The sequence below is a fragment of the Macrosteles quadrilineatus genome, unplaced genomic scaffold (genome assembly GCF_028750875.1).
Source record: "Macrosteles quadrilineatus isolate MER2022 unplaced genomic scaffold, UCM_ALF_1.0 Scaffold_1__1_contigs__length_201487025, whole genome shotgun sequence".
Classification (NCBI taxonomy): domain Eukaryota; kingdom Metazoa; phylum Arthropoda; class Insecta; order Hemiptera; family Cicadellidae; genus Macrosteles; species Macrosteles quadrilineatus.
In genome coordinates this window covers 93,644,849-93,664,665 of record NW_026542594.1, presented here as the reverse complement: position 1 = coordinate 93,664,665, position 19,817 = coordinate 93,644,849, and the positions used below count along the sequence as shown (strand labels likewise).

General features: G+C 37.6%; 1 protein-coding gene across 1 annotated transcript in view; it reads right to left on the bottom strand.

The window, feature by feature from the left end:
• LOC128998982 (tectonin beta-propeller repeat-containing protein-like) overlaps positions 1–19,817 on the bottom strand; it is a 113,308-nt gene that overhangs the window by 80,448 nt on the left and 13,043 nt on the right. Inside the window, exons 3-11 of the mRNA XM_054425342.1 lie at positions 15,744–15,926; positions 14,362–14,514; positions 13,793–13,885; positions 11,074–11,254; positions 2,058–2,255; positions 1,768–1,965; positions 1,586–1,675; positions 1,301–1,530; positions 902–1,078 (exon numbers count right to left, since the gene is read on the bottom strand). Of these exons, the coding sequence (XP_054281317.1) occupies positions 902–1,078; positions 1,301–1,530; positions 1,586–1,675; positions 1,768–1,965; positions 2,058–2,255; positions 11,074–11,254; positions 13,793–13,885; positions 14,362–14,514; positions 15,744–15,926 (1,503 nt within the window). The remainder of the gene's footprint in view (positions 1–901; positions 1,079–1,300; positions 1,531–1,585; positions 1,676–1,767; positions 1,966–2,057; positions 2,256–11,073; positions 11,255–13,792; positions 13,886–14,361; positions 14,515–15,743; positions 15,927–19,817) is intronic.

The following is a 19,817-nucleotide window of genomic DNA, read 5'->3' as shown; positions in this document are numbered from 1 at the left end:
GTTGTGTATTTGATTATAGTGGCCGAGTAGAACCCGCCTGGTGATAACTCGCGTTGTGGTTTTTATTGGCAAGTCGTCAAGTAACTCACATTGTTTTAGGCACTCTGGGCTTGACTATTGATTAGTTAGGATGAAGCCCGAGTTGCGTAGTCAGCAACGACCCCCTAGGAGAGTGGAGAATCTGCGTAGGCCTGGTGTTGATTCTTGCACGTTTGTTTTGGTGACTTGTTTCAACAACTTGTTTACAGTGCCCGTGTATGAGCCAGTCCTATACCGGTTAGACCCGGCTTTTGGCATAGTGGTTTCCTTATCGCAGACCTTGGAACTGTACCCAGCCATTGTAGGCTGAGCTAGCTCAGCAAACCTTTCCTAATGCACTTGCAATATTTTTTTCCAGTGCATTTTTTTAAAATTTCAAAATTCAAAATTACAATTTTAATACTAACTAATTCTTCAAAAGGACTAATCTTTATGTGAAGAATATCTTATGTTTGTTTATATGAAAAACTTACATAAAATCTATAGACACAGGCAAGCTTATATTCAAACTTTGCAACTTACCTTAATAAAATTAAACTTGGTTTGATAAGATGATACGCAGTTTTAAGCAAAATTTAAATTGTACAAAAACACAAAATTTATTTATACAGACATATTTCTTAGTTTCCACCCACACGGCAAACGTACTGTCACCAGATCGACCTTTCCTAACAATTATTAAAGTTATTTTAAATCTTTTACAATTTTCCCTGACTTATGACAAAATTCCCCCAGATATTTAATATTCCCTGACATTTCCAGGTTTTCCAGGTATTCCAGGTCACTAGCCACCCTGAGTGCAGGAAAAGTGTGCCGCATATTGTTGCGACAGTTTGCTTCAGATTAGCAGTATTGAACTTACCAGGGAGGAGGCACTGTGTTGCTTCCCATTGACAGACCACTGACTGCTGGCAAGACTGCTAGATCGGCTGTACTGAGTGATGGCATGTAGAGGCCTCCAACGCCTACCTGTCAATTCTGCAGCTGATACCCCGGCACGGTAGTACACAGTGCGATCCTCAGCTCCCACCCCAAATACCTAGACATTACCAACAGTGTTTCAGAGGTAAGGAGATCATAACAAAACAATGATTATTTGGCTTCAAGCACCTATTTGCCTTGAGGTTTGAGAAATAACTCCTAAGCTTATAGACTATACACTAATTTACAAATTAACTAGACAATTTTCAACATTCAATCAAACAAAAACTAAATCTGTAAAATATATCACACACAAATAAAAACCAAATATTTAACTTGCCTGATCATTGGTGGCAACTGAGACCATGGCCATTTCACCAACCATCTCGACCCAGCCCGAGCCTCTCACCAGCTCATCACTAGTCCCTCCCTCGGCCGTGCTGCCCTTGACACCCTTTCGAAACCACACTCGCTGGTCACTAGTCACTGCCCACACACTGTTGGTGCCCACACTGACCCTGACTAGCCTCAGTCCTTCCTCTGGAGCAGCCACCTCCACCCAGTGTGACCCTGTCCACAAACATACTATCAGTGTCAACCTGGTGGAACCACACTCGCTGGTCACTAGTCACTGCCCATACACTGTTGGTGCCCACACTGACCCTGACTAGCCTCAGTCCTTCCTCTGGAGCAGCCACCTCCACCCAGTGTGACCCTGTCCACAAACATACTATCAGTGTCAACCTGGTGGAACCACACTCGCTGGTCACTAGTCACTGCCCATACACTGTTGGTGCCCACACTGACCCTGACTAGCCTCAGTCCTTCCTCTGGAGCAGCCACCTCCACCCAGTGTGACCCTGTCCACAAACATACTATCAGTGTCAACCTGGTGGAACCACACTCGCTGGTCACTAGTCACTGCCCATACACTGTTGGTGCCCACACTGACCCTGACTAGCCTCAGTCCTTCCTCTGGAGCAGCCACCTCCACCCAGTGTGACCCTGTCCACAAACATACTATCAGTGTCAACCTGGTGGAACCACACTCGCTGGTCACTAGTCACTGCCCACACACTGTTGGTGCCCACACTGACCCTGACTAGCCTCAGTCCTTCCTCTGGAGCAGCCACCTCCACCCAGTGTGACCCTGTCCACAAACATACTATCAGTGTCAACCTGGTGGAACCACACTCGCTGGTCACTAGTCACTGCCCACACACTGTTGGTGCCCACACTGACCCTGACTAGCCTCAGTCCTTCCTCTGGAGCAGCCACCTCCACCCAGTGTGACCCTGTCCACAAACATACTATCAGTGTCAACCTGGTGGAACCACACCCGCTGGTTACTAGTCACTGCCCACACACTGTTCTGTGCCCAGTACGCAGTCTGTGCCCTCAAATATGTCCTTAGAATTCTACACATGTTAACATTTTTAGTGTCGCAGCGTCACTCATGGCAACACAATGTGTTTACTGTTTACATAGGATTTTACAGTTTGGATTTCGTAAAGGACTTTCAACGACACATTGCCGACGATTGCCATTACTTCCTTGGTTGTTGAAATTCTCGACTGTTATGAAAATAAGGATTTTGCTGTAATTACATTCTGTGATCTTAGTAAAGCATTCGATCGAGTATCCCATGAAATTTTGGTAAAAAAAATTAGAATATTATGACATTAAAGGTAGGTAAAGTGTTAGATTTATTTAGATCTTATTTGTCAAATAGAACACAATATGTAGTTTTGGGAGATGATGCATCATCTCTTAAGCCTGTATTTTGTGGAGTTCCCCAAGGATCTGTGCTTGGGCCTCTGTTGTTTTTGGTAGTAGTTAATGACTTAAGTGTTAATATCCCTGCAAATATTGTTTTATATGCTGACGACACAACCATCTTTACTAGACATGCAGATCATGAACAACTTTTGGTCGACTCTATGCATAATTAAAAGCTGGCTGAAAAATGGTTAATTTCTAATAATCTTGTTCTAAATAATGATAAGACAAAAACTGTTTTGTTTAACCTGCGTGAAGTACACAGTACGCCAATGGATGAGAGAAATCCAAAATTTTTAGGATTAACTTTTGATTCTACTTTGACCTGGCATGACCATGTTATAGTTTTAAAAAATAAACTGAGTTCAAGTATATTTGCACTTAAACAATTATGTGGCGAACTAGAACGACCTTCTCTCGTACAGGCATACTATGGACTTTTTCATAGCCATTTAAGCTATGGGTTACTTGTTTGGGGGTCTTCTGCTCATGCAAAAGAAATTTTCAATCTGCAGCAAAGGGCAATTAGGGTAATAGCTGCTGTAGATAGACACCATGATTGCACTGAATTTTTTAAAGAATACCAAATATTAAAACTGTTTTCTCTATTTATTAAGCAATTAATAGAATAGAATAAAATAGAATAGGAGAGATATACACTGCCATAATACTCGTCATAAATGTAATATAAACCTTCCTTATGTTAGACTAGCTAAGACTGATAAAAAACCATTAATTTTTAACAGTAAATTTTATAACAAGTTACCAATAGCCATAAGATTACTTAGTGATAAGTAGGGGTCTGCGGGTCCCCGATTTTTTCGGGTCGGGTCGGGCCAGCGGAAGGCCCGAGAGACCGGGTCGGGTCAGAGATTTGTTCGGGCCAAGATCGGGTCGGGCCAAAAAAATTATTATTATTTTCAAAGTTATAATAAGTAATTTTCAAAGAAACACTCTTATATATTATTACAGAGGAATTAAAATGTTAAAATTAGAATTAAATATTAAGTTTGCTCACGTTTAAGAACAAAGACACAACAGAGCAATTGCCTTACTGTCACTAGCCAGAGCCAGTCGTCTACTGACAAAACAAAAGCCGTGACTCAACAGTGCAAAGAAAACGAAGTCAAAAGAAAGACTATTTATCCAGAGGTCCCATTTTAATTATTTATTGTTTAAAATATATTTTAGTATTTTATTTACATAATAAATTATAAACAAAAGAAATATCTTATATAGTGTACAGATCTGTATCTTGTTCTTTTATTTTCCTATTGTCCTTTTTGTCATTCAGTAACAAAACAAAACAACACATCTGATCGTCTGGTTAGGCATAGTATGGTCACTATTTCATTTTTTTTTAAAGTATCAAGTATCAGCAAGTCTACAAAGGGTTAGGCCTAAATATTTTATAATTTTATTTTATGAAAGTTTTCATCAGTAAAATTATTTTTTTCTTAGGTTAGATAGAGTTTCAAAAAAGATATTTCTAAGATCCAATACAATATTTACAAGACACAAACTACCATGAATTAATTTCTTTATAAATTATCTGTAACAGTTTTATATTTTTGAATAAAGAAAATATATCTTTTTGTCTCTACTTCCTTGTTTCGTTACTTGCATTTTGTCAGCAATTGGAACAACCAGGTGGTGTAATAGGGGCGGGGGAGGGGGAGGGTCTATGACCTTGAGTGTCCCCGGGCCTGGCTCGGGTTGTGTAAGAGGGGAGGGGAGGGGAGGGGGAGGGTCTGTAACCTTGAGTGTCCCCGGGCCGGCTGTGAGAGTGATTCATGGTTTTTTGTTTACATTATACTACCCTTCCTTCCCAGAAAAAGACCCTACGGTTTCAAAAACATTGACTTACAGTATAAAAACATTGAGTTGTGTTGCTAATTAGGGCACTATAATGTCTCTGCTGTCTGCTTATGTTGCCAAATTAGCATTTAACTTTCTTTTCTCTTGATTTAATATAATTTTCTATATATTAACACGTTCAGTGCGGAAAACCTTCAAACAGGCGCTCGATAATGGCGGCGAGGCCCGGGCGAAGCCCCGCAGCGCAACTGAATCGGTGAACGCGATTGGCATTCAAATATTTCAGTCTGACGAATAAAAAAAGAGCAGCGGTGATTGTGCTGTGTTAGCCCGAGAGTGGTCGTAGTTCACTGAAACACCCAAAGGTAGCAGCACTGCCTGGATTCGTAGCCAGTGTCTTTGTAAAGTGGCTTGAAAAGAGAAAATTGCCGGAACCGGGACAAAAGTATTGCTAGACGGGATTTTACGGGAAATTTTAGTACCAACCTACACCAGACTAAAGCTTATAATCTAAGCTACAGACTGATAACGATTAAAACGTTCCCCGGCAATGGCTGAGCTCACACTAAACTAATGTGGAGAGAGTGGCATGACGTCAGCTTTAGCTGATGTCCGCCACCAGTGCTAGTGTCGGACATCATCTATTGATGATGCCCGCACTCAACGTGTTAAGAGTTCCTTTTTGGGTACCTAATAATTGTGATATTGTTTGACTTGAGTTTATGGATTTTTAATTCTTTTCATTTATTAGCTAAAATCAGTTGTTTTAGGATCTCTTGCAATACCTATAACTGTGCCTATAACTGTGTATCTATAACTGTGTACCTATGACATGATATGCAATTTTTACAGTCTTTACTATAACTATACCATAAACAATGTATGTGTGCTATTTTTACTGTTTTAGAGTTTTATAGTAAATTAGTTTACACAAATATTTTCTTCAATGAGTTCTCCACTTGTCATGTTGCTTAGTCTATTACTATTTTAGGCCCTATAAAAAATAATTCCTATGCAAAGCTGTAGGCCTACTAATGCCAATAATAGATAATTCTTTATTTATGATGATGTAACTAATAATGCTATTGTAAGTGTGAGGTTTTTGTACTTAGGAGGTTAGGAGGCAGGGAATGAATGATTCATATTGCATGGTGGAAACATAGAATTTTTATTTTCTTCTTGCTTGCAGTCTTGAAGCCAGTCCACAGGCCCTAAACTTGTGATAAGGTTAATTGATTTGTTTATGATCCTTTTATATTAAGTTCCATTACAAACTTGTTGTAATATAGCTGTTTAGATATTTCAACAGTTATGAAAATGGGAAAGAATGGCTTGATATAAAAAGTTATTTTCTTCTTTCTTGCAGTTGAGGCAACTTCTAAGCTGTAAATAAGTTATGAACATGAAATAATATACATAAATACATTTTTCCCCATATGTTATTTTCAAGTAATATTAAAAACACAGATAGGAGTTAAAAAAATATAAAAAATCCGGTAATTAATAATTTTTGGCCCGACCCGATTTTGGCCCGAAACCCGAGGACCAAAATTATCGGCCCGACCCGACCCGACCCGAACCAAAAAAGTCTGACCCGCAGACCCCTAGTGATAAGGATTTCAAGATTAAAATAAATAACTTTCTTTGTAATCAGCCATTTTACTCAATAGAAGATTATATGTCAAGAACACTGACTCCACTGGATTTTAATTAATGTTATGTTATGACTAATTTGACGTGCCAATGTATTTGGATGGAATATTAACTGGCAAATAAAATCTCAGTCTCATATAAATTGCCAAGCGTCGGTGACTCTCAGTATTTTATATATTACTCACTAAACAACAAACTGGCTTAAAAAGCACATTGTTTTGATCCAAAAGCTTTTGTTCGGCTCTCAGTTTTGTAGCAATTTCGTTGTCTTTTGTCTGTTATCAGAAATTCGTCATAGATGACATCTGATATTGTCTGATTGACACCACCCCGCACCTGTTTTGCGCATGCAAGGTCAAAGTTTCCTCCCTTGCTACACGGGAAACAAAACTTGGTTATTTTAACTTCAATTTGACGTATAAAACGTTTAGTTTCCTTGAATAGTCTCCGAGCAACGACCGTTTAAAATACCGGCATTCTGATATTCTGATAGTGAAGCTGATTCAGGGTGTAGTTCAGAGAGCTCAGACAATGAACAAGATGGCGTTCCCCCCCCCCCCCCCCCCCACCCAGTGGTCAGCGGTCCCCAATGCTATGGCAGGCCTTCGTGACATCCCTTTCACAGGTGAACCTGGCCTACGTGTACAATTACCAGATAACAATAAACCTATAGACAGGTTCAGATTATTGTTCGATATTGTTATTGTGGAGAAAATAGTATTTGAGATAAATCGGTAAGCTTTAGAAGTATTTTGTGGCCCAAGAGTAAAACCAAAATCACGAATCTCAAATTGGAAAGAAGTCGATGTGGATGAATTTATGACTTTTATTGGACTACTTTTACATACCGGTACTATACGATTGAATAGATTGAATGACTACTGGAAAAGACATCATTTGTTCAATATGAAAGCTTTCAGTCACCTCATGTCCTGTCCCAAGATAGATTCCTTCTCATCATGAGATGCTTGCACTTTCTAAACCCCCAACAGCTGAATGCCCCGAACCTTCTAATGATAGAACATATAAAATTAGACTTATGGTTGATTATTTGAATAACAAGATGAGAGACATTTACTACCCTGATCGTGAATTGACAATTGACGAGAATTGGCGGGGTAGTCTTTCGCCAATATATCATTGGGAATTGCCATAAGTATGGCATACAAATATTTTCTCTCAATGAACCTGAGGGACTTATGCTACGCTTTCATGTATACACCGGGAAAGACGATCCTTGCGGAGGAAAAGGCCATACTATCAAAGTTGTCATGAAACTCATGTCCGATTATCTGGGTAAGGGCCACACGTTGTTCATGGACAACTTTTATAATAGTTTTGTATCATCCTCAAAACTTCTACGTCGGCAAACATACTGGACTGGCACCTTGCGTAGTAATAGGAAGCACACACCTGAGTAAGTAAAGTCAGCCCATTTGGAAAAAAGTGGAACCATTGCGAATTATGCTGAAAGTATCATGGTGGCCAAGTGGAAGGACAAACGCACTGTCTTGTACACCTCATCACAATTTGACAATGAAATTGTCGAAACAACCAACAAGAGGAAGCAAGAAAGAATGGTTCGAAAACCTGTGATGCAATATAATGCTCATATGAAGGGGACCGATCGCTTAGACCAAATGATGTCCTATTACCCCCTGTGAAAGGAAAACGCTTCATTGGCACAAAAAGATGTTTGTCCACTAACTGCAAGTATGTATGTTAAATGCATATTATTTACATAACATGTACAATGCTGACAAACTGAGCCTATATGATTTTCATCTAAGTTTGTTGGAAGAACTTCTGCCCCCCAAACCAGCCCGCCCCACTAATGCTTACACCAAGACGCAATAGTCTTCATAGACTCTCAAAAGATGAGAAACTTAGGTCTGGTGGCCTCAGGGTCCTCAAAGTTTGCCGTGTCTGTTCGAAAGAAGGAAAACGAAAACAAACGGTGTACATTTGTGCCGTATGCCAAAACGAACCTGGGCTTTGTGAAGTCCGGTGCTTCGACAAGTACCAAGAAGATAATATCATGGACTTATGTAACAGAAAAAAATGGCGGCGGGAGGGGATTTACATTTAGTTTAGTATTTTCATTTACTAGTTATACATATATTTTATATTTATCTTGTTTCCGTACGTGACAAATTTTCTATTGGACTTACCGTGTGAGACTGTGGTAACAGTTCGTGGGTGGGCGGGGGAGAGGTTGTAAATATTTTGTATACAGTAGAGTCTCTATAATCCGGCCATTCATTAGACCGGCACGTCCAGTAATCCGGCACTGTGTTTTCGCCGATTATTCAGTAAATTTTCATGTCTAGACTTGAAAACGCGAGTGTCCATATTTCACAACAGCAGTACACTGACGACTGACGTCTGCTACGAGTAGTTGCGTACAGTGCGTGGCGTGTAAGTTGAGTGAAGGCAGTGTTGTGAGTACAGTGTATATACTATACAATCTACAAGTGTAGTGCGATGTCGGAAAAACGTAAGCATGTAACGCTGACTTTAGATAAAAAGTATAAGATTTTAAAACATTTGGAAAAGGGTGAAAAGTTGGCTCATCTGTCTAAGGAATACAATATCGGCCGTGCAACTATACACGACATAAAGAAGAAGAAGGAGCAGATCGGATCATTCTTTAAGAGGAGTAGTGAATCATCTTCGAAGGTAAGAAAGACATTAAAAGTAGGCGAATTTCCGCAAGTAGAAGACGCACTTTATAATTGGTTCATGCAAGAAAGGAGCCGACACACGCCAATTTCAGGTGATATTATAATGGAAAAGGCGAAACTGTTCTATAACAAAATCATGAAAAAGGACGACTTCCGTGCAAGTGTTGGGTGGCTGGATAAATTCAAACGACGCTTTGGAATTTGACTGCTAACTATGACTGGTGAAAGGCTTTCGTGTGATGTAGCGGCTGCAGAACCTTTTATTGAAAAATTTAAAGAAATCGTGGATGAAATGGACTTAGGCCCAGATCAGATCTACAATGCTGACGAGAGTGGTCTGTTTTGGCGTCTTTTGCCGAAACAAACATTCGTTCATGGAGAGGAAGCTAGTGCCCCTGGTCGCAAGTTGGCCAAAGATAGAGTAACTTTTATGCCGTGTTGTAATGCTAGTGGCACGCATAAATTAGAATTGCTTGTTATTGGGAAAGCCAAAAAGCCAAGGGCTTTCAAAAAAACCAAGATGCCAGTTACATACACAAACTCGACAAAAGGATGGATGACAAAAACTCTTTTTTCAGAATGGTTCCATCAAACTTTTGTACCATCAGTAAACAAGTTTTTGAAAGCACAAAAACTGCCTCAAAAGGCCCTTTTGTTGCTCGATAATTGTCCTGGACATCCAGATGAGGATGAGTTAAAAAGTAGGGATGGAAAAATCACTGCTTTATTTTTGCCCCCAAATGTAACTCCGATACTCCAGCCCATGGACCAAAATGTGATCCAAACTATAAAAACGAATTACAAAAAAACCCTTTTGTACAGTGTTTTGTCAAAAGAGGGGAGTGTTGTTACAGCTCTGAAGGAAACCAAGCTGAAAGATGTTGTTTTTAATCTTGCAAGCGCATGGGAAAAACTTTGAAAAAAAACTATTGTTTGTTCATGGGCGAAGTTGTGGCCTTCTCTTGATTTATTAGAGGATTACAGAAGACAATCAAATCCTCAAACGACAGTGACAACAGATGCTGAGCTAAATGACTTGAGAGAAGCAATAGCCGAACAGTTAGTAGACGATCCAGAAGATCTGACATCAGCCGATGTTACCGCCTGGTTAGACGGAGCAGACGACGAGCAGTGTCAAATCATGACAGACGATGAGATCATCAAAGATGTTCTAGACGGCAGTGACGTGGAGAAGGGGGACGAGGAGGGCGGAGTGGGCGGAGCCAGTACGTCGACATCGACAGCTGCAGCTGCACACACAGTCAACACGGATTCGGCGCTCTGTGCCTACGCAACTGCAATAACTTGGGCGGAAGAAAACGGTGCTTCGGCTTCCGATATTATGACATTAAAGAGGCTCCAGGAAAATGTTTTAAAACTTTCTTTTAATGCAAAGAAGCAGAAAAATATTACAAACTATTTTGCTGTTGTTTAAGTAGGTCTAACATGTAAAGTGTACAGTAGGCCTAAAGTTCTGTAATTTTCATTTTGTACACATACAGTATTTAGTGATTATCTTTGTTCATTGTCTGATATTGTACTGTACGGTTGTTTGCTGTCTCATATCACTGTTTATTTTTCACAATAATACATTAAAAAACATTTCATTAGGCCTATACTGTACAGAAATTCAAATGATTGTTATCATAGTTTTCGTAAGCAATAAAATGTTGTTTATTGTAAAACCACTTCAATTTCTGATGCATTTCCACAAATCCGGCATTTTCTATAATCCGGCCCTACTAATCCCCATAAGGGCCGGATTAACGAGATCCTAATGTACTATTTTTTAGTATATTTTTATAAATAAGTATTTTATAATTGATATTGGACATAAAAAAACTACTTGGCGGTAGTCTGTGGGGTTGTGTGACCAAAAGGATGGAAGGCAGAGGTACACAAACTGGCACCAGTAGCAGAAATGACGTCACGAGTTCCTGTTTTGATGGATGTCTGGACACCTGGAATCATCATTTTGGACACCGGGACGTCATTTTAGGGTGAGAACAAATTTTTTTTCAGCATTTTGGGGTGTGCCATAGTAAATTATAGAAACAGGAAATATTAACCAGATTTCATGTTAATTCAAGGCTATTTCATGTAATTGAAAAAGAAATTTGGCACTTTAATGGTTTTACGTGATGTATAGTTGATGCATAGCTCTGTTTGATTAATTTACCAGTAGGACTGATGCCAGTGATGCCACCTCGTACGAGTGCTCTGCCATTGAACATGACAGCCCAGACAAGTCCTGTCGCGCCACAGCTCAGTGAGACTATGTCACAGCCTGCAGGCAGTGAGACAGAAGTCCACCGCACTCCCTCGGGTGACAGTCGGCTCACACCAGACCTGTACATCACCTGCACATACAGACATCACACTGAGATAGTAGAAACTCATGAATCCAACTCAGATTCTTCTCAGAAATTATTTCTTAGACAATAAAACTTATTTTTAAAATCCACACTCAAACTATATCCAAAACTGGGTGAAAAAGATTTACAAGAGTATTGTACCATGAAATAAAAAAATTTTGATAAAGGGTGTTTGGTCAAAAATTTGATGTCTTATTTAGCGAATTTCCCTATAGGGAAGTAGCTATTAGCGAATTTCCCTATAGGGAAGTAGCTATTACCGTAGGTCTCATGGTAAGACCTAAGCCCGGGACCAATTTACTTTTTCATTTTGATGTCCCTAGAGGCCAAAAACACCATTCGTTCAAATTTTTATATATCTATATATAGATATATATATATATATATATATATACTAGCTGAGTACCCGTCCTTCGTACGGGGTTGGCATATAAGTGCAAAATGTTTATTGCAGTGTTATACTCTAACTTAGCTTTTGCAATGGGGTAGGACACATTTGAACAAAACTGTTTACTATAATAAAATTTACGCTATACTATAGTATTACACATCTACCATAGCCATAATGTTCTACCACTGCACCTAAACAATAGAGAAAAATAAATAATTAAAACTTTGCAAAACATCACAAATTATTCATGCAATTAAAACATAAACATAACAGTAAACAATCCTACTTTGACAGTTAGTTCTCATTGCCAATCACTGTTTTTTGTTGCTACTTAGTTCAAATAAGCTGTTTTCATAAATGCAAAAAAATAATAGTGCTGCACCCTGTTGGTAAATCTCATAACTTTTTAATACTTTCCATATCATAGAACCAACTTTTTTAGTTGAAACAGCTGACTAAATTCTTTAATTCCCTTTAAATATGAATACTCATAAGGTTAACATGGGGAACTACAGAGCCACTGGGGCGGAGCCCGAAAGGGTTTTTGAGATAAGAATATGCCTATATGTTAATCGGGAATATGAGGTATCATCATGCAAAATTTCAGCCCAATCCGTCCAGTAGTTAATGCGTGATTGAACTTCAAACAAACAAACAAACAAACACACAAACTTTCACATTTATAATATTAGTAAGATATATGTGTCCATCCGCACGATAACTTAAGTAATTTTTGTCCGATTCTGATAAAATTTGGTTTGAAGGTGTAAGGTGGGATAAACTTTAATGAGTTCGCGAACCAGCATGATCGGACTATGGGAACGGGGGTTTATGGGGGGTTTTATGGGGTAAAAATAGGTTTTTCCCATTTTTGACCATAAAAACACGAAATTTCACAATTTATTTTTAAACCATTTTGTAGAGCTTAAAAAAACAAATAATTGAGTATATTGAAGCGTTATTATGCGCCTAATTGTTACGGAGAAAATTCAAAAAAATTGTTATTTTAAAATTCTCATGTTATTCTTATGGAGGATAAGTCAACTGTTGTAGTTTGCTTCTTTATGTACATATTTTGATCGATTTTGGAAAATACTTTTATTTCTTACTAAACTATTATCATTTTATAAAAAAAAATCTTTTTTACCCTCCCTGTTACAGCAAACCTAAGTACTCGTTAAACTAATTCTATTTAAATAGGAAATAAATGTGCTATTTTTATGGAGGCATTTTAGTGTAAATCCAATCAGGTTAATGGAAATTCGCTTAGTCTGCAGGTTTGCTGCGGCGGGGGTATTTTTTATTGTTCAATTGTACTAAAAATTAAGGAGACAAATATGTTTATTGTAAAACCACTTCAATTTCTGATGCATTTCCACTAATCCGGCATTTTCTATAATCCGGCCCTACTAATCCCCATATAGGGCCGGATTAACGAGATCCTACTGTACTATTTTTTAGTATATTTTTATAAATAAGTATTTTATAATTGATATTGGACGTAAAAAAAGTACTTGGCGGTAGTCTGTGGGGTTGTGTGACCAAAAGGATGGAAGGCAGAGGTACACAAACTGGCACCAGTAGCAGAAATGAGACAAATATACAAGACAAAACTATTTATTTTGAATATTCAGGGCAGCTGTATTTGAATATATGGAGCTTGAAAGTAGTAAATTTGTCATCTTTGGTACCAGTTCACAGGGAGAATGGGTAAATGAGATTCTCACCAAAATTGGCATTCAGGTGTGGAAAAATAAGATAATAATCACTAGCGATTTAAAATTGTAAATTAAAAAAAAAAAAATTATGACTTTTGTTTTTATTGAAATTTTTTGAAATTTTGTTTCTATACAAAAATTGTAGGCCTAAAATTTAATAATTTAAAAAATTTTTTAAATAGCTGTTTGTTTTTGGGGAAAATTTATCTGTATGTTGGAATAAAAAAAAATGTGATATGTTAACTCGTTTGGGCTGTGAATTCGTACCTTTGAATGCCTTGCGCTGTCGGAGCACTACTCGTTTAAAAGTGTGTACACTAACACCGGGTCTTTAGAATTCAACGATAAACATATTCTTTCAATGTTAAAAGATGTTAATAATTATGTGATGTTAAAGTATAAGTAAACACTTACTCTGCCATAAGCAGTCACAGCCCAGACTTGCATGGAACCTGTAGAGCACCCAGGCAAGACTATTCCTCCTATGCTCACATCAATAAAAGGTTCCTGAAGAGGTAACAAAGTATAAAAAAGACAAACTATTATACCACTCTCTTACAGTACTGATTTAAGTATGATAATTGAGTCTAAAATAAACAAGTAGGCCCTAATGAGTTTTACAGTTCCTAAAAATTGTCTCGAGGCATGTTCAATTTAATTTTTATAAAAATGTAAATTAGGCTAATTTAATAATTAATTAAACAATTTCAAATGTTCTATGTAAAGCCATGGTGGTTATTAAAAAACTAAACAAATTTAAAAAGAGAATCAAATGAAAGGCTTATCATAACACTAACACTATTAAAAATTTTCAATATGTTATTTTAAAGGATTATACTATTTTAAAATATTAAAATGGATTAATGCAGACCATTTGGATGATAACTGTTGAGCATGAATACTAATGATTTCCCCAAGCAATACTTTCCCAAATAAAAGTGAAAAATAAGAGGCCAAACTAGGCACCTTTCTGCATAACTTACCTGAGTGGGGTCCTTGTGTAGAGGAGCGATGGCACACCAGGAGTTGATGGCTGCGTAGCGTCTGTATCTCACCCACTTGCGCCTTCTCACACAAGACGACCACTGCTTTGTACTGTGATATGTAGCAGGAAAGTCAACGGCATAAGTCCATCCCTGTCAACATTAGTCTCATGTATGGTCCGTTATTGCATCAACTTTTACTCCTTTTTTATAAGAAGATTGCATTGATGCACGCATTTAAAGGAACACTGAGGGACCTTGCATACAGAAACCATGATCTTGCTTTATTTTAAGAAATTCTTTGACAAAGCAATTTACAGCTTCCCACATGATCTTTCATTTAGGCATTTTACCCACAACAGAATCTGGCGTAAATGTCCTCACCATGGATGACAAGCAATCTTCTCCGTACGGCAACATGCCTGCACTCAAAGAATGTGCGACAAATATTATTTCCTCCTCCGAACAGTATTGTATAAGCACCTGGGTAACCTAACCTTCCCCAACAATTGGAGATAATTTCTAAAGTAGCCCTGACCTATCAGAAGCTGACACAAGAATAAATCAATCTCTCCGTGGCCACGGTCCTCTCAAGAAGCCAGATCCCCTACAAGATGATGAGTCCAGCCCCTTGTCCCACCTTCTGGGCCATTCATACTGTTGCTATTTACACAACATTACCACGTTAAGCCTGCAAGGCAGGAAATCTCGACTTGCGGTACACTGGGACGAGGAACATGAAATGTCCTTGCGGTACATGAATTGTCGTCCTCTTCCCATGAAAAAAACCGTGCTTCAGTGTGAGCTCAGCCTCGAACAGGGAACGTTGTATTCAATTGTCGCTTATTGTGCCAGTTTTATACTTCAATCCAGTATAATTTGTTTTCAGATCCAACTATTTTATCGGTGGTGGGTACTGTTCCAAATGTTGTATAGTGTAGGGTTTTGGCTTGGATTTAGTGAAAAGGAATAGAATCACAATAAATTACTGCAGTGAAGCATTGTGGAAAGAACATAACCTTAAAACTGTGCTTGGTACACCTTTTTTGCGGTATTTTTTATGGTGTATCCGGGTTTTCGGGAGTAGATATTTGCAGAAATTTGTCTTTGACAAGGAAAGTTGCTAAGAATTTTATGTTATCATCTCAGTGGCCAGGAGACATTGCTGTAAATTAAACACCATCTCAGCTGTCAGCTCTGACCTACAGTTTTTTGGAAGAGTCCCAAAAGGTAGATGGCCTTGGAGTGAAAGTTAACAGGTCAGGTGGACAAGTTATCGGACTTTTTACCTTTACCTTTTAAGTCCTAGGCTTATATCAAAAATATTGTATACAACATCACATAAGAAATCAAAACTGCTGTTGTATAAAATGTTTGTTTACATCATCATCAAGCTGCTGGCCGTCCAATGTAGTCTCAATGTGCCAATCTCCCTCCCACTGCCAAGCCATTGATGGCAGTCTGATCTTGTCTAGGCGACGTTCTGTCAGACCATCCTTGGTTGACCATCGATAGCGATCGGTTGGCAACATATGCTTTCCAAACCCCTGTATCGGTGACCATCTCTACAATGAAAAATTACCATTATTAAAAACCTATACTTAAATAAAAGTCATGTAGTTTTTGTAAAAATTATTTATCACTGATGTTTTCTAAATGCCTGCATAAAGCTCAGTCCACGTGCTCACATTTTTTTGTGCAAATGGCTGTACAAACCTGATGTGCACAGTAAAATGAGAACACAGATTTGAGCAAGATGTGAGGTTTGAGCAAAATCTGGTCTGCAACAACTGAACATCTCTTGTCTGTGGTTTAGAGCGTGTGGACGCTCTTACGACATGTGCGTACATCTACGGACATATCTCTAGTTAGTCAGCCTATGGGTTCTTAAATCTTCAGTGTGTATATCGGCTGTTCAGATTTCTCTGATCTGGCGGATAAAATCTAAATCATGCTTATGACGTTTTACTAAAAAATTACAGGGAAATCAAAAAGGTGGCTATAAAATACACTCTTAAAAATTAATTTGATGATAGACTCTCCTGAATGTCGAATTGAAATTTTTTTCAATTTTGGATGGTTCTTTTTAACAATTAAAATAACCTACATTAACCAGAGCAAAACTTCCTCCAAGATGGCTTAATACGTGGAACATACAGTGGCGTACCGACGGGGGGGGGGGGGGGGGGGCGGCAGGGGCGGTCCGCCCCAGGCCCCACTCGAACATAGGCCCCCAAACCCCAAATCAGTCCCGTATTCCCTCAACTTCGAACACGGCCATTGCCCAGGGCCTCTTGGCCTAGGAAGGGACTTGGGTCTCAAAAATTGGAAAAGAAATTTTGCTGTTGAACATAATCATCTGTTCTCACAATCACCGGAAGCGTCTGCAAAGATTGCGCGATCGAAAATCATGACTCCCAGCAATCGCGGGTGACGATAATAAGGTCTCGCAACCGCAAAAGATGTCCGTGTTCACGATTTCGCCGCGATTGCGGGGGACGATAATGTTGTTCATGCGTTCGCCGGAGATGTTAACGATTTCGGCATGTAGAATATAAGTTATCCCTGCGTCCGCGAAAGATGTTCACTATTCCACCGTAAACATGGGACATGTTTACGATTGCTCCGCGGTCTCGGAGATAACCCGCGCGACCGTGGGAGACTGAAATTACGACCCCAAACACGGACGCTCATGATTTCGTCTTCACCAAGGACAATATCGTTCTTTTTTGCCCCGATCACAGAAGTCGTTTGGACCAATTATAGTAAAATATCTATTATAGTAAATATATATTATAGTATAATATAAAGATAGGCTAATATAATGATATAATGTATTTTATACAAAAATAGTACTGTAGGCCTAAATTTGAAAAATTGAAAGAAGTGTAAGAAACAAACCTGATTTGTGTTACTTCTTGGAGTGCTCGTGCTTATTTCGAATCTCCAACTCATAAAAATTGTTAAAAACTTAAAGACAAATTTAATTTAGCATCATTAAATTTTTCTCAAATACAAAAATAGATTACATTTAAAATAGTTGAAGTAAGCTCATTTAATCAGTGATACAAAATACATTAAAAGCGTATATTTCTTTTAGCGAATTTCCCTATAGGGAAGTAGCTATTACCGTAGGTCTCATGGTAAGACCTAGGCCCGGGACCGATTTACTTTTTCATTTTGATGTCCCCAGAGGCAAAAAACACCATTCGTTCAAATGTTTATATATCTATATATAAACCTATGATACAAATTTTAGTAATGAATTTCACAACTTAAGTAATATCAATTTTACAAATCATGAAACAAACCTACTAGAAAAATCACTCAAATACAATATAAACCTAGATTTCAAAGATAATGTCTACGAAAATGATCTATTAGATATTGAAGCAGCAAATAGAACAACACAAGTGAAATTTCAAGAACCAATGAGATACAACTTCATACACAAACTTAATAAAACAGAGAAAGAAACTCCAAAAATGAACATGATCAACAGATCTAAACAAGAACTAAAGACAATATCATCAATATCAAACAAATTAGTAGAAAACAATGTAATCATTACAAAGGCAGACAAAGGCAATTCAATAGTTATCATTAACAAACAAGATTATGATTCCAAAATTACCGAGTTCATTCAAAATAATGACTTTGACACCTTGACAAAAGATCCAACTAATGATTATTCAAAAAACTTAAACCAAGCTATCACAAAATGTAAAACTATTCCAAAACAAATTAAAACTTGCATAAAAATTAACAATCCAAAATCTCCTACACTCCAAGGTCTACCGAAAACCCACAAAACAAACATTCCTATAAGACCAGTTGTCGACTTCAGAAAGGCACCAACATACAATGTAAGTAAATTTCTCAATGATAAAATAAAAATAACATAAAATTTAAAACATAACTATGGAATCAAAAACTCATATGAATTGGTAAACAACATAAAAAATATACAAATTCCACAAAATTCAACATTTATTTCCTTCGATATTGTAAACATGTATTCAAAAATACAAATCAAAGAAACCATTAATATCATACAAGAAGAGTTACTAAGAAACAAATCTCTAAAACAAAATGAAATAAAAGACATCATCAATCTCACAAAAATTACTTTGGAACAAAATTATTTTGAATACAATAACAAATATTACAAACAAAATGATGGTCTTGAAATGGGTAGCCCTCTTTCTGGCTTAAGTTATTAGCAGATTTATATATGAATTATTTAGAAACAAACAAAATTATAAACAATTCAAACCCCATGAAAAATATAAAAAATATATACCCATGTGATATTGGTTCAGGTACGTTGACGATGTTATTTGCTTATTTGAAGGATCCGAAACTGAGAGTGACACACTTCTAACATACATAAATTCTATATCTAAAAATATCAAGTTTACCAAAAATGCCCAAAAAGAAAAAAATCAATTATCTGGACTTAACAATCTCAAAAATTGACAAAAAACACTCATTTGATATTTTTAGAAAAACAACCACTTATAAATTAATAATACCTAAATCATCAAACCATCCTTGGCAGCAAAAAATGGCAGCATTCCACTCCATGATTTACAGACTAATAACATTGCCCCTAAGCAAAACAAATTTTGAAAAAGAAAAGAAGATAATAAAATATATTGCAGCCGAAAATGGATATAAGGACAATCTTATTGATAATATGATAAAGAACAAAATTAAGAAACAAAAGAAAAAAGAAGAGAAATTGAAAAAAGAATGCATATGTCTCCCTCATAACTCTAAATTAAATAAAGCAATAAGGAAAACCTTATCTAAAACAAATTACAAAGCAACATATAGAACAAAAGACAACGTCTTTAAGATTATAAACTAGTGGCTTGTAGCATAGACAAAAATAATTAAATATAGACCGTCAGCTGTGCTGCGGTTACCATAGCTTCTGGCGCACACCGCTTGGAGCGCCATGTATTTACGGCGTACACACTACTTAAACTACAGCGGTGTGCGCCGGAACCTATGGTAACCATGGTAACCGCAGCACGGCTGAGAGTCTATATTTAATTCTTTGGCAAATATTTGATATATCAACAATGCGATATCGTGTAATTTTTAGATGTCTACTTACAGTATTTTTCACGCTGAATCAAAAAATGCAATCAGTTTTTGTCGGAGAGATTCATAAGTGACCGTAAAACGAAGGTTAAAATTACGAATCTATGGTTCATTGAGCTATATTGATGGTAATATGGCGTGGTCTGGATGGGTCGGTATGTGGACTGTGGACTGAGTGAGTAGGAGAGCAAACATCTGTTTATGCTAGACTTAATGCGGAATGAAATCAATTCGTTTTGAAACCAAATAATCAGTTCTTATTTAGGCATGTGAGGAAGGTAGGTCGGGTTTTATGCGGATTCGTGACTGTATTAAGTGTTTTGAAGTGAGGTTAGATTAGGAAG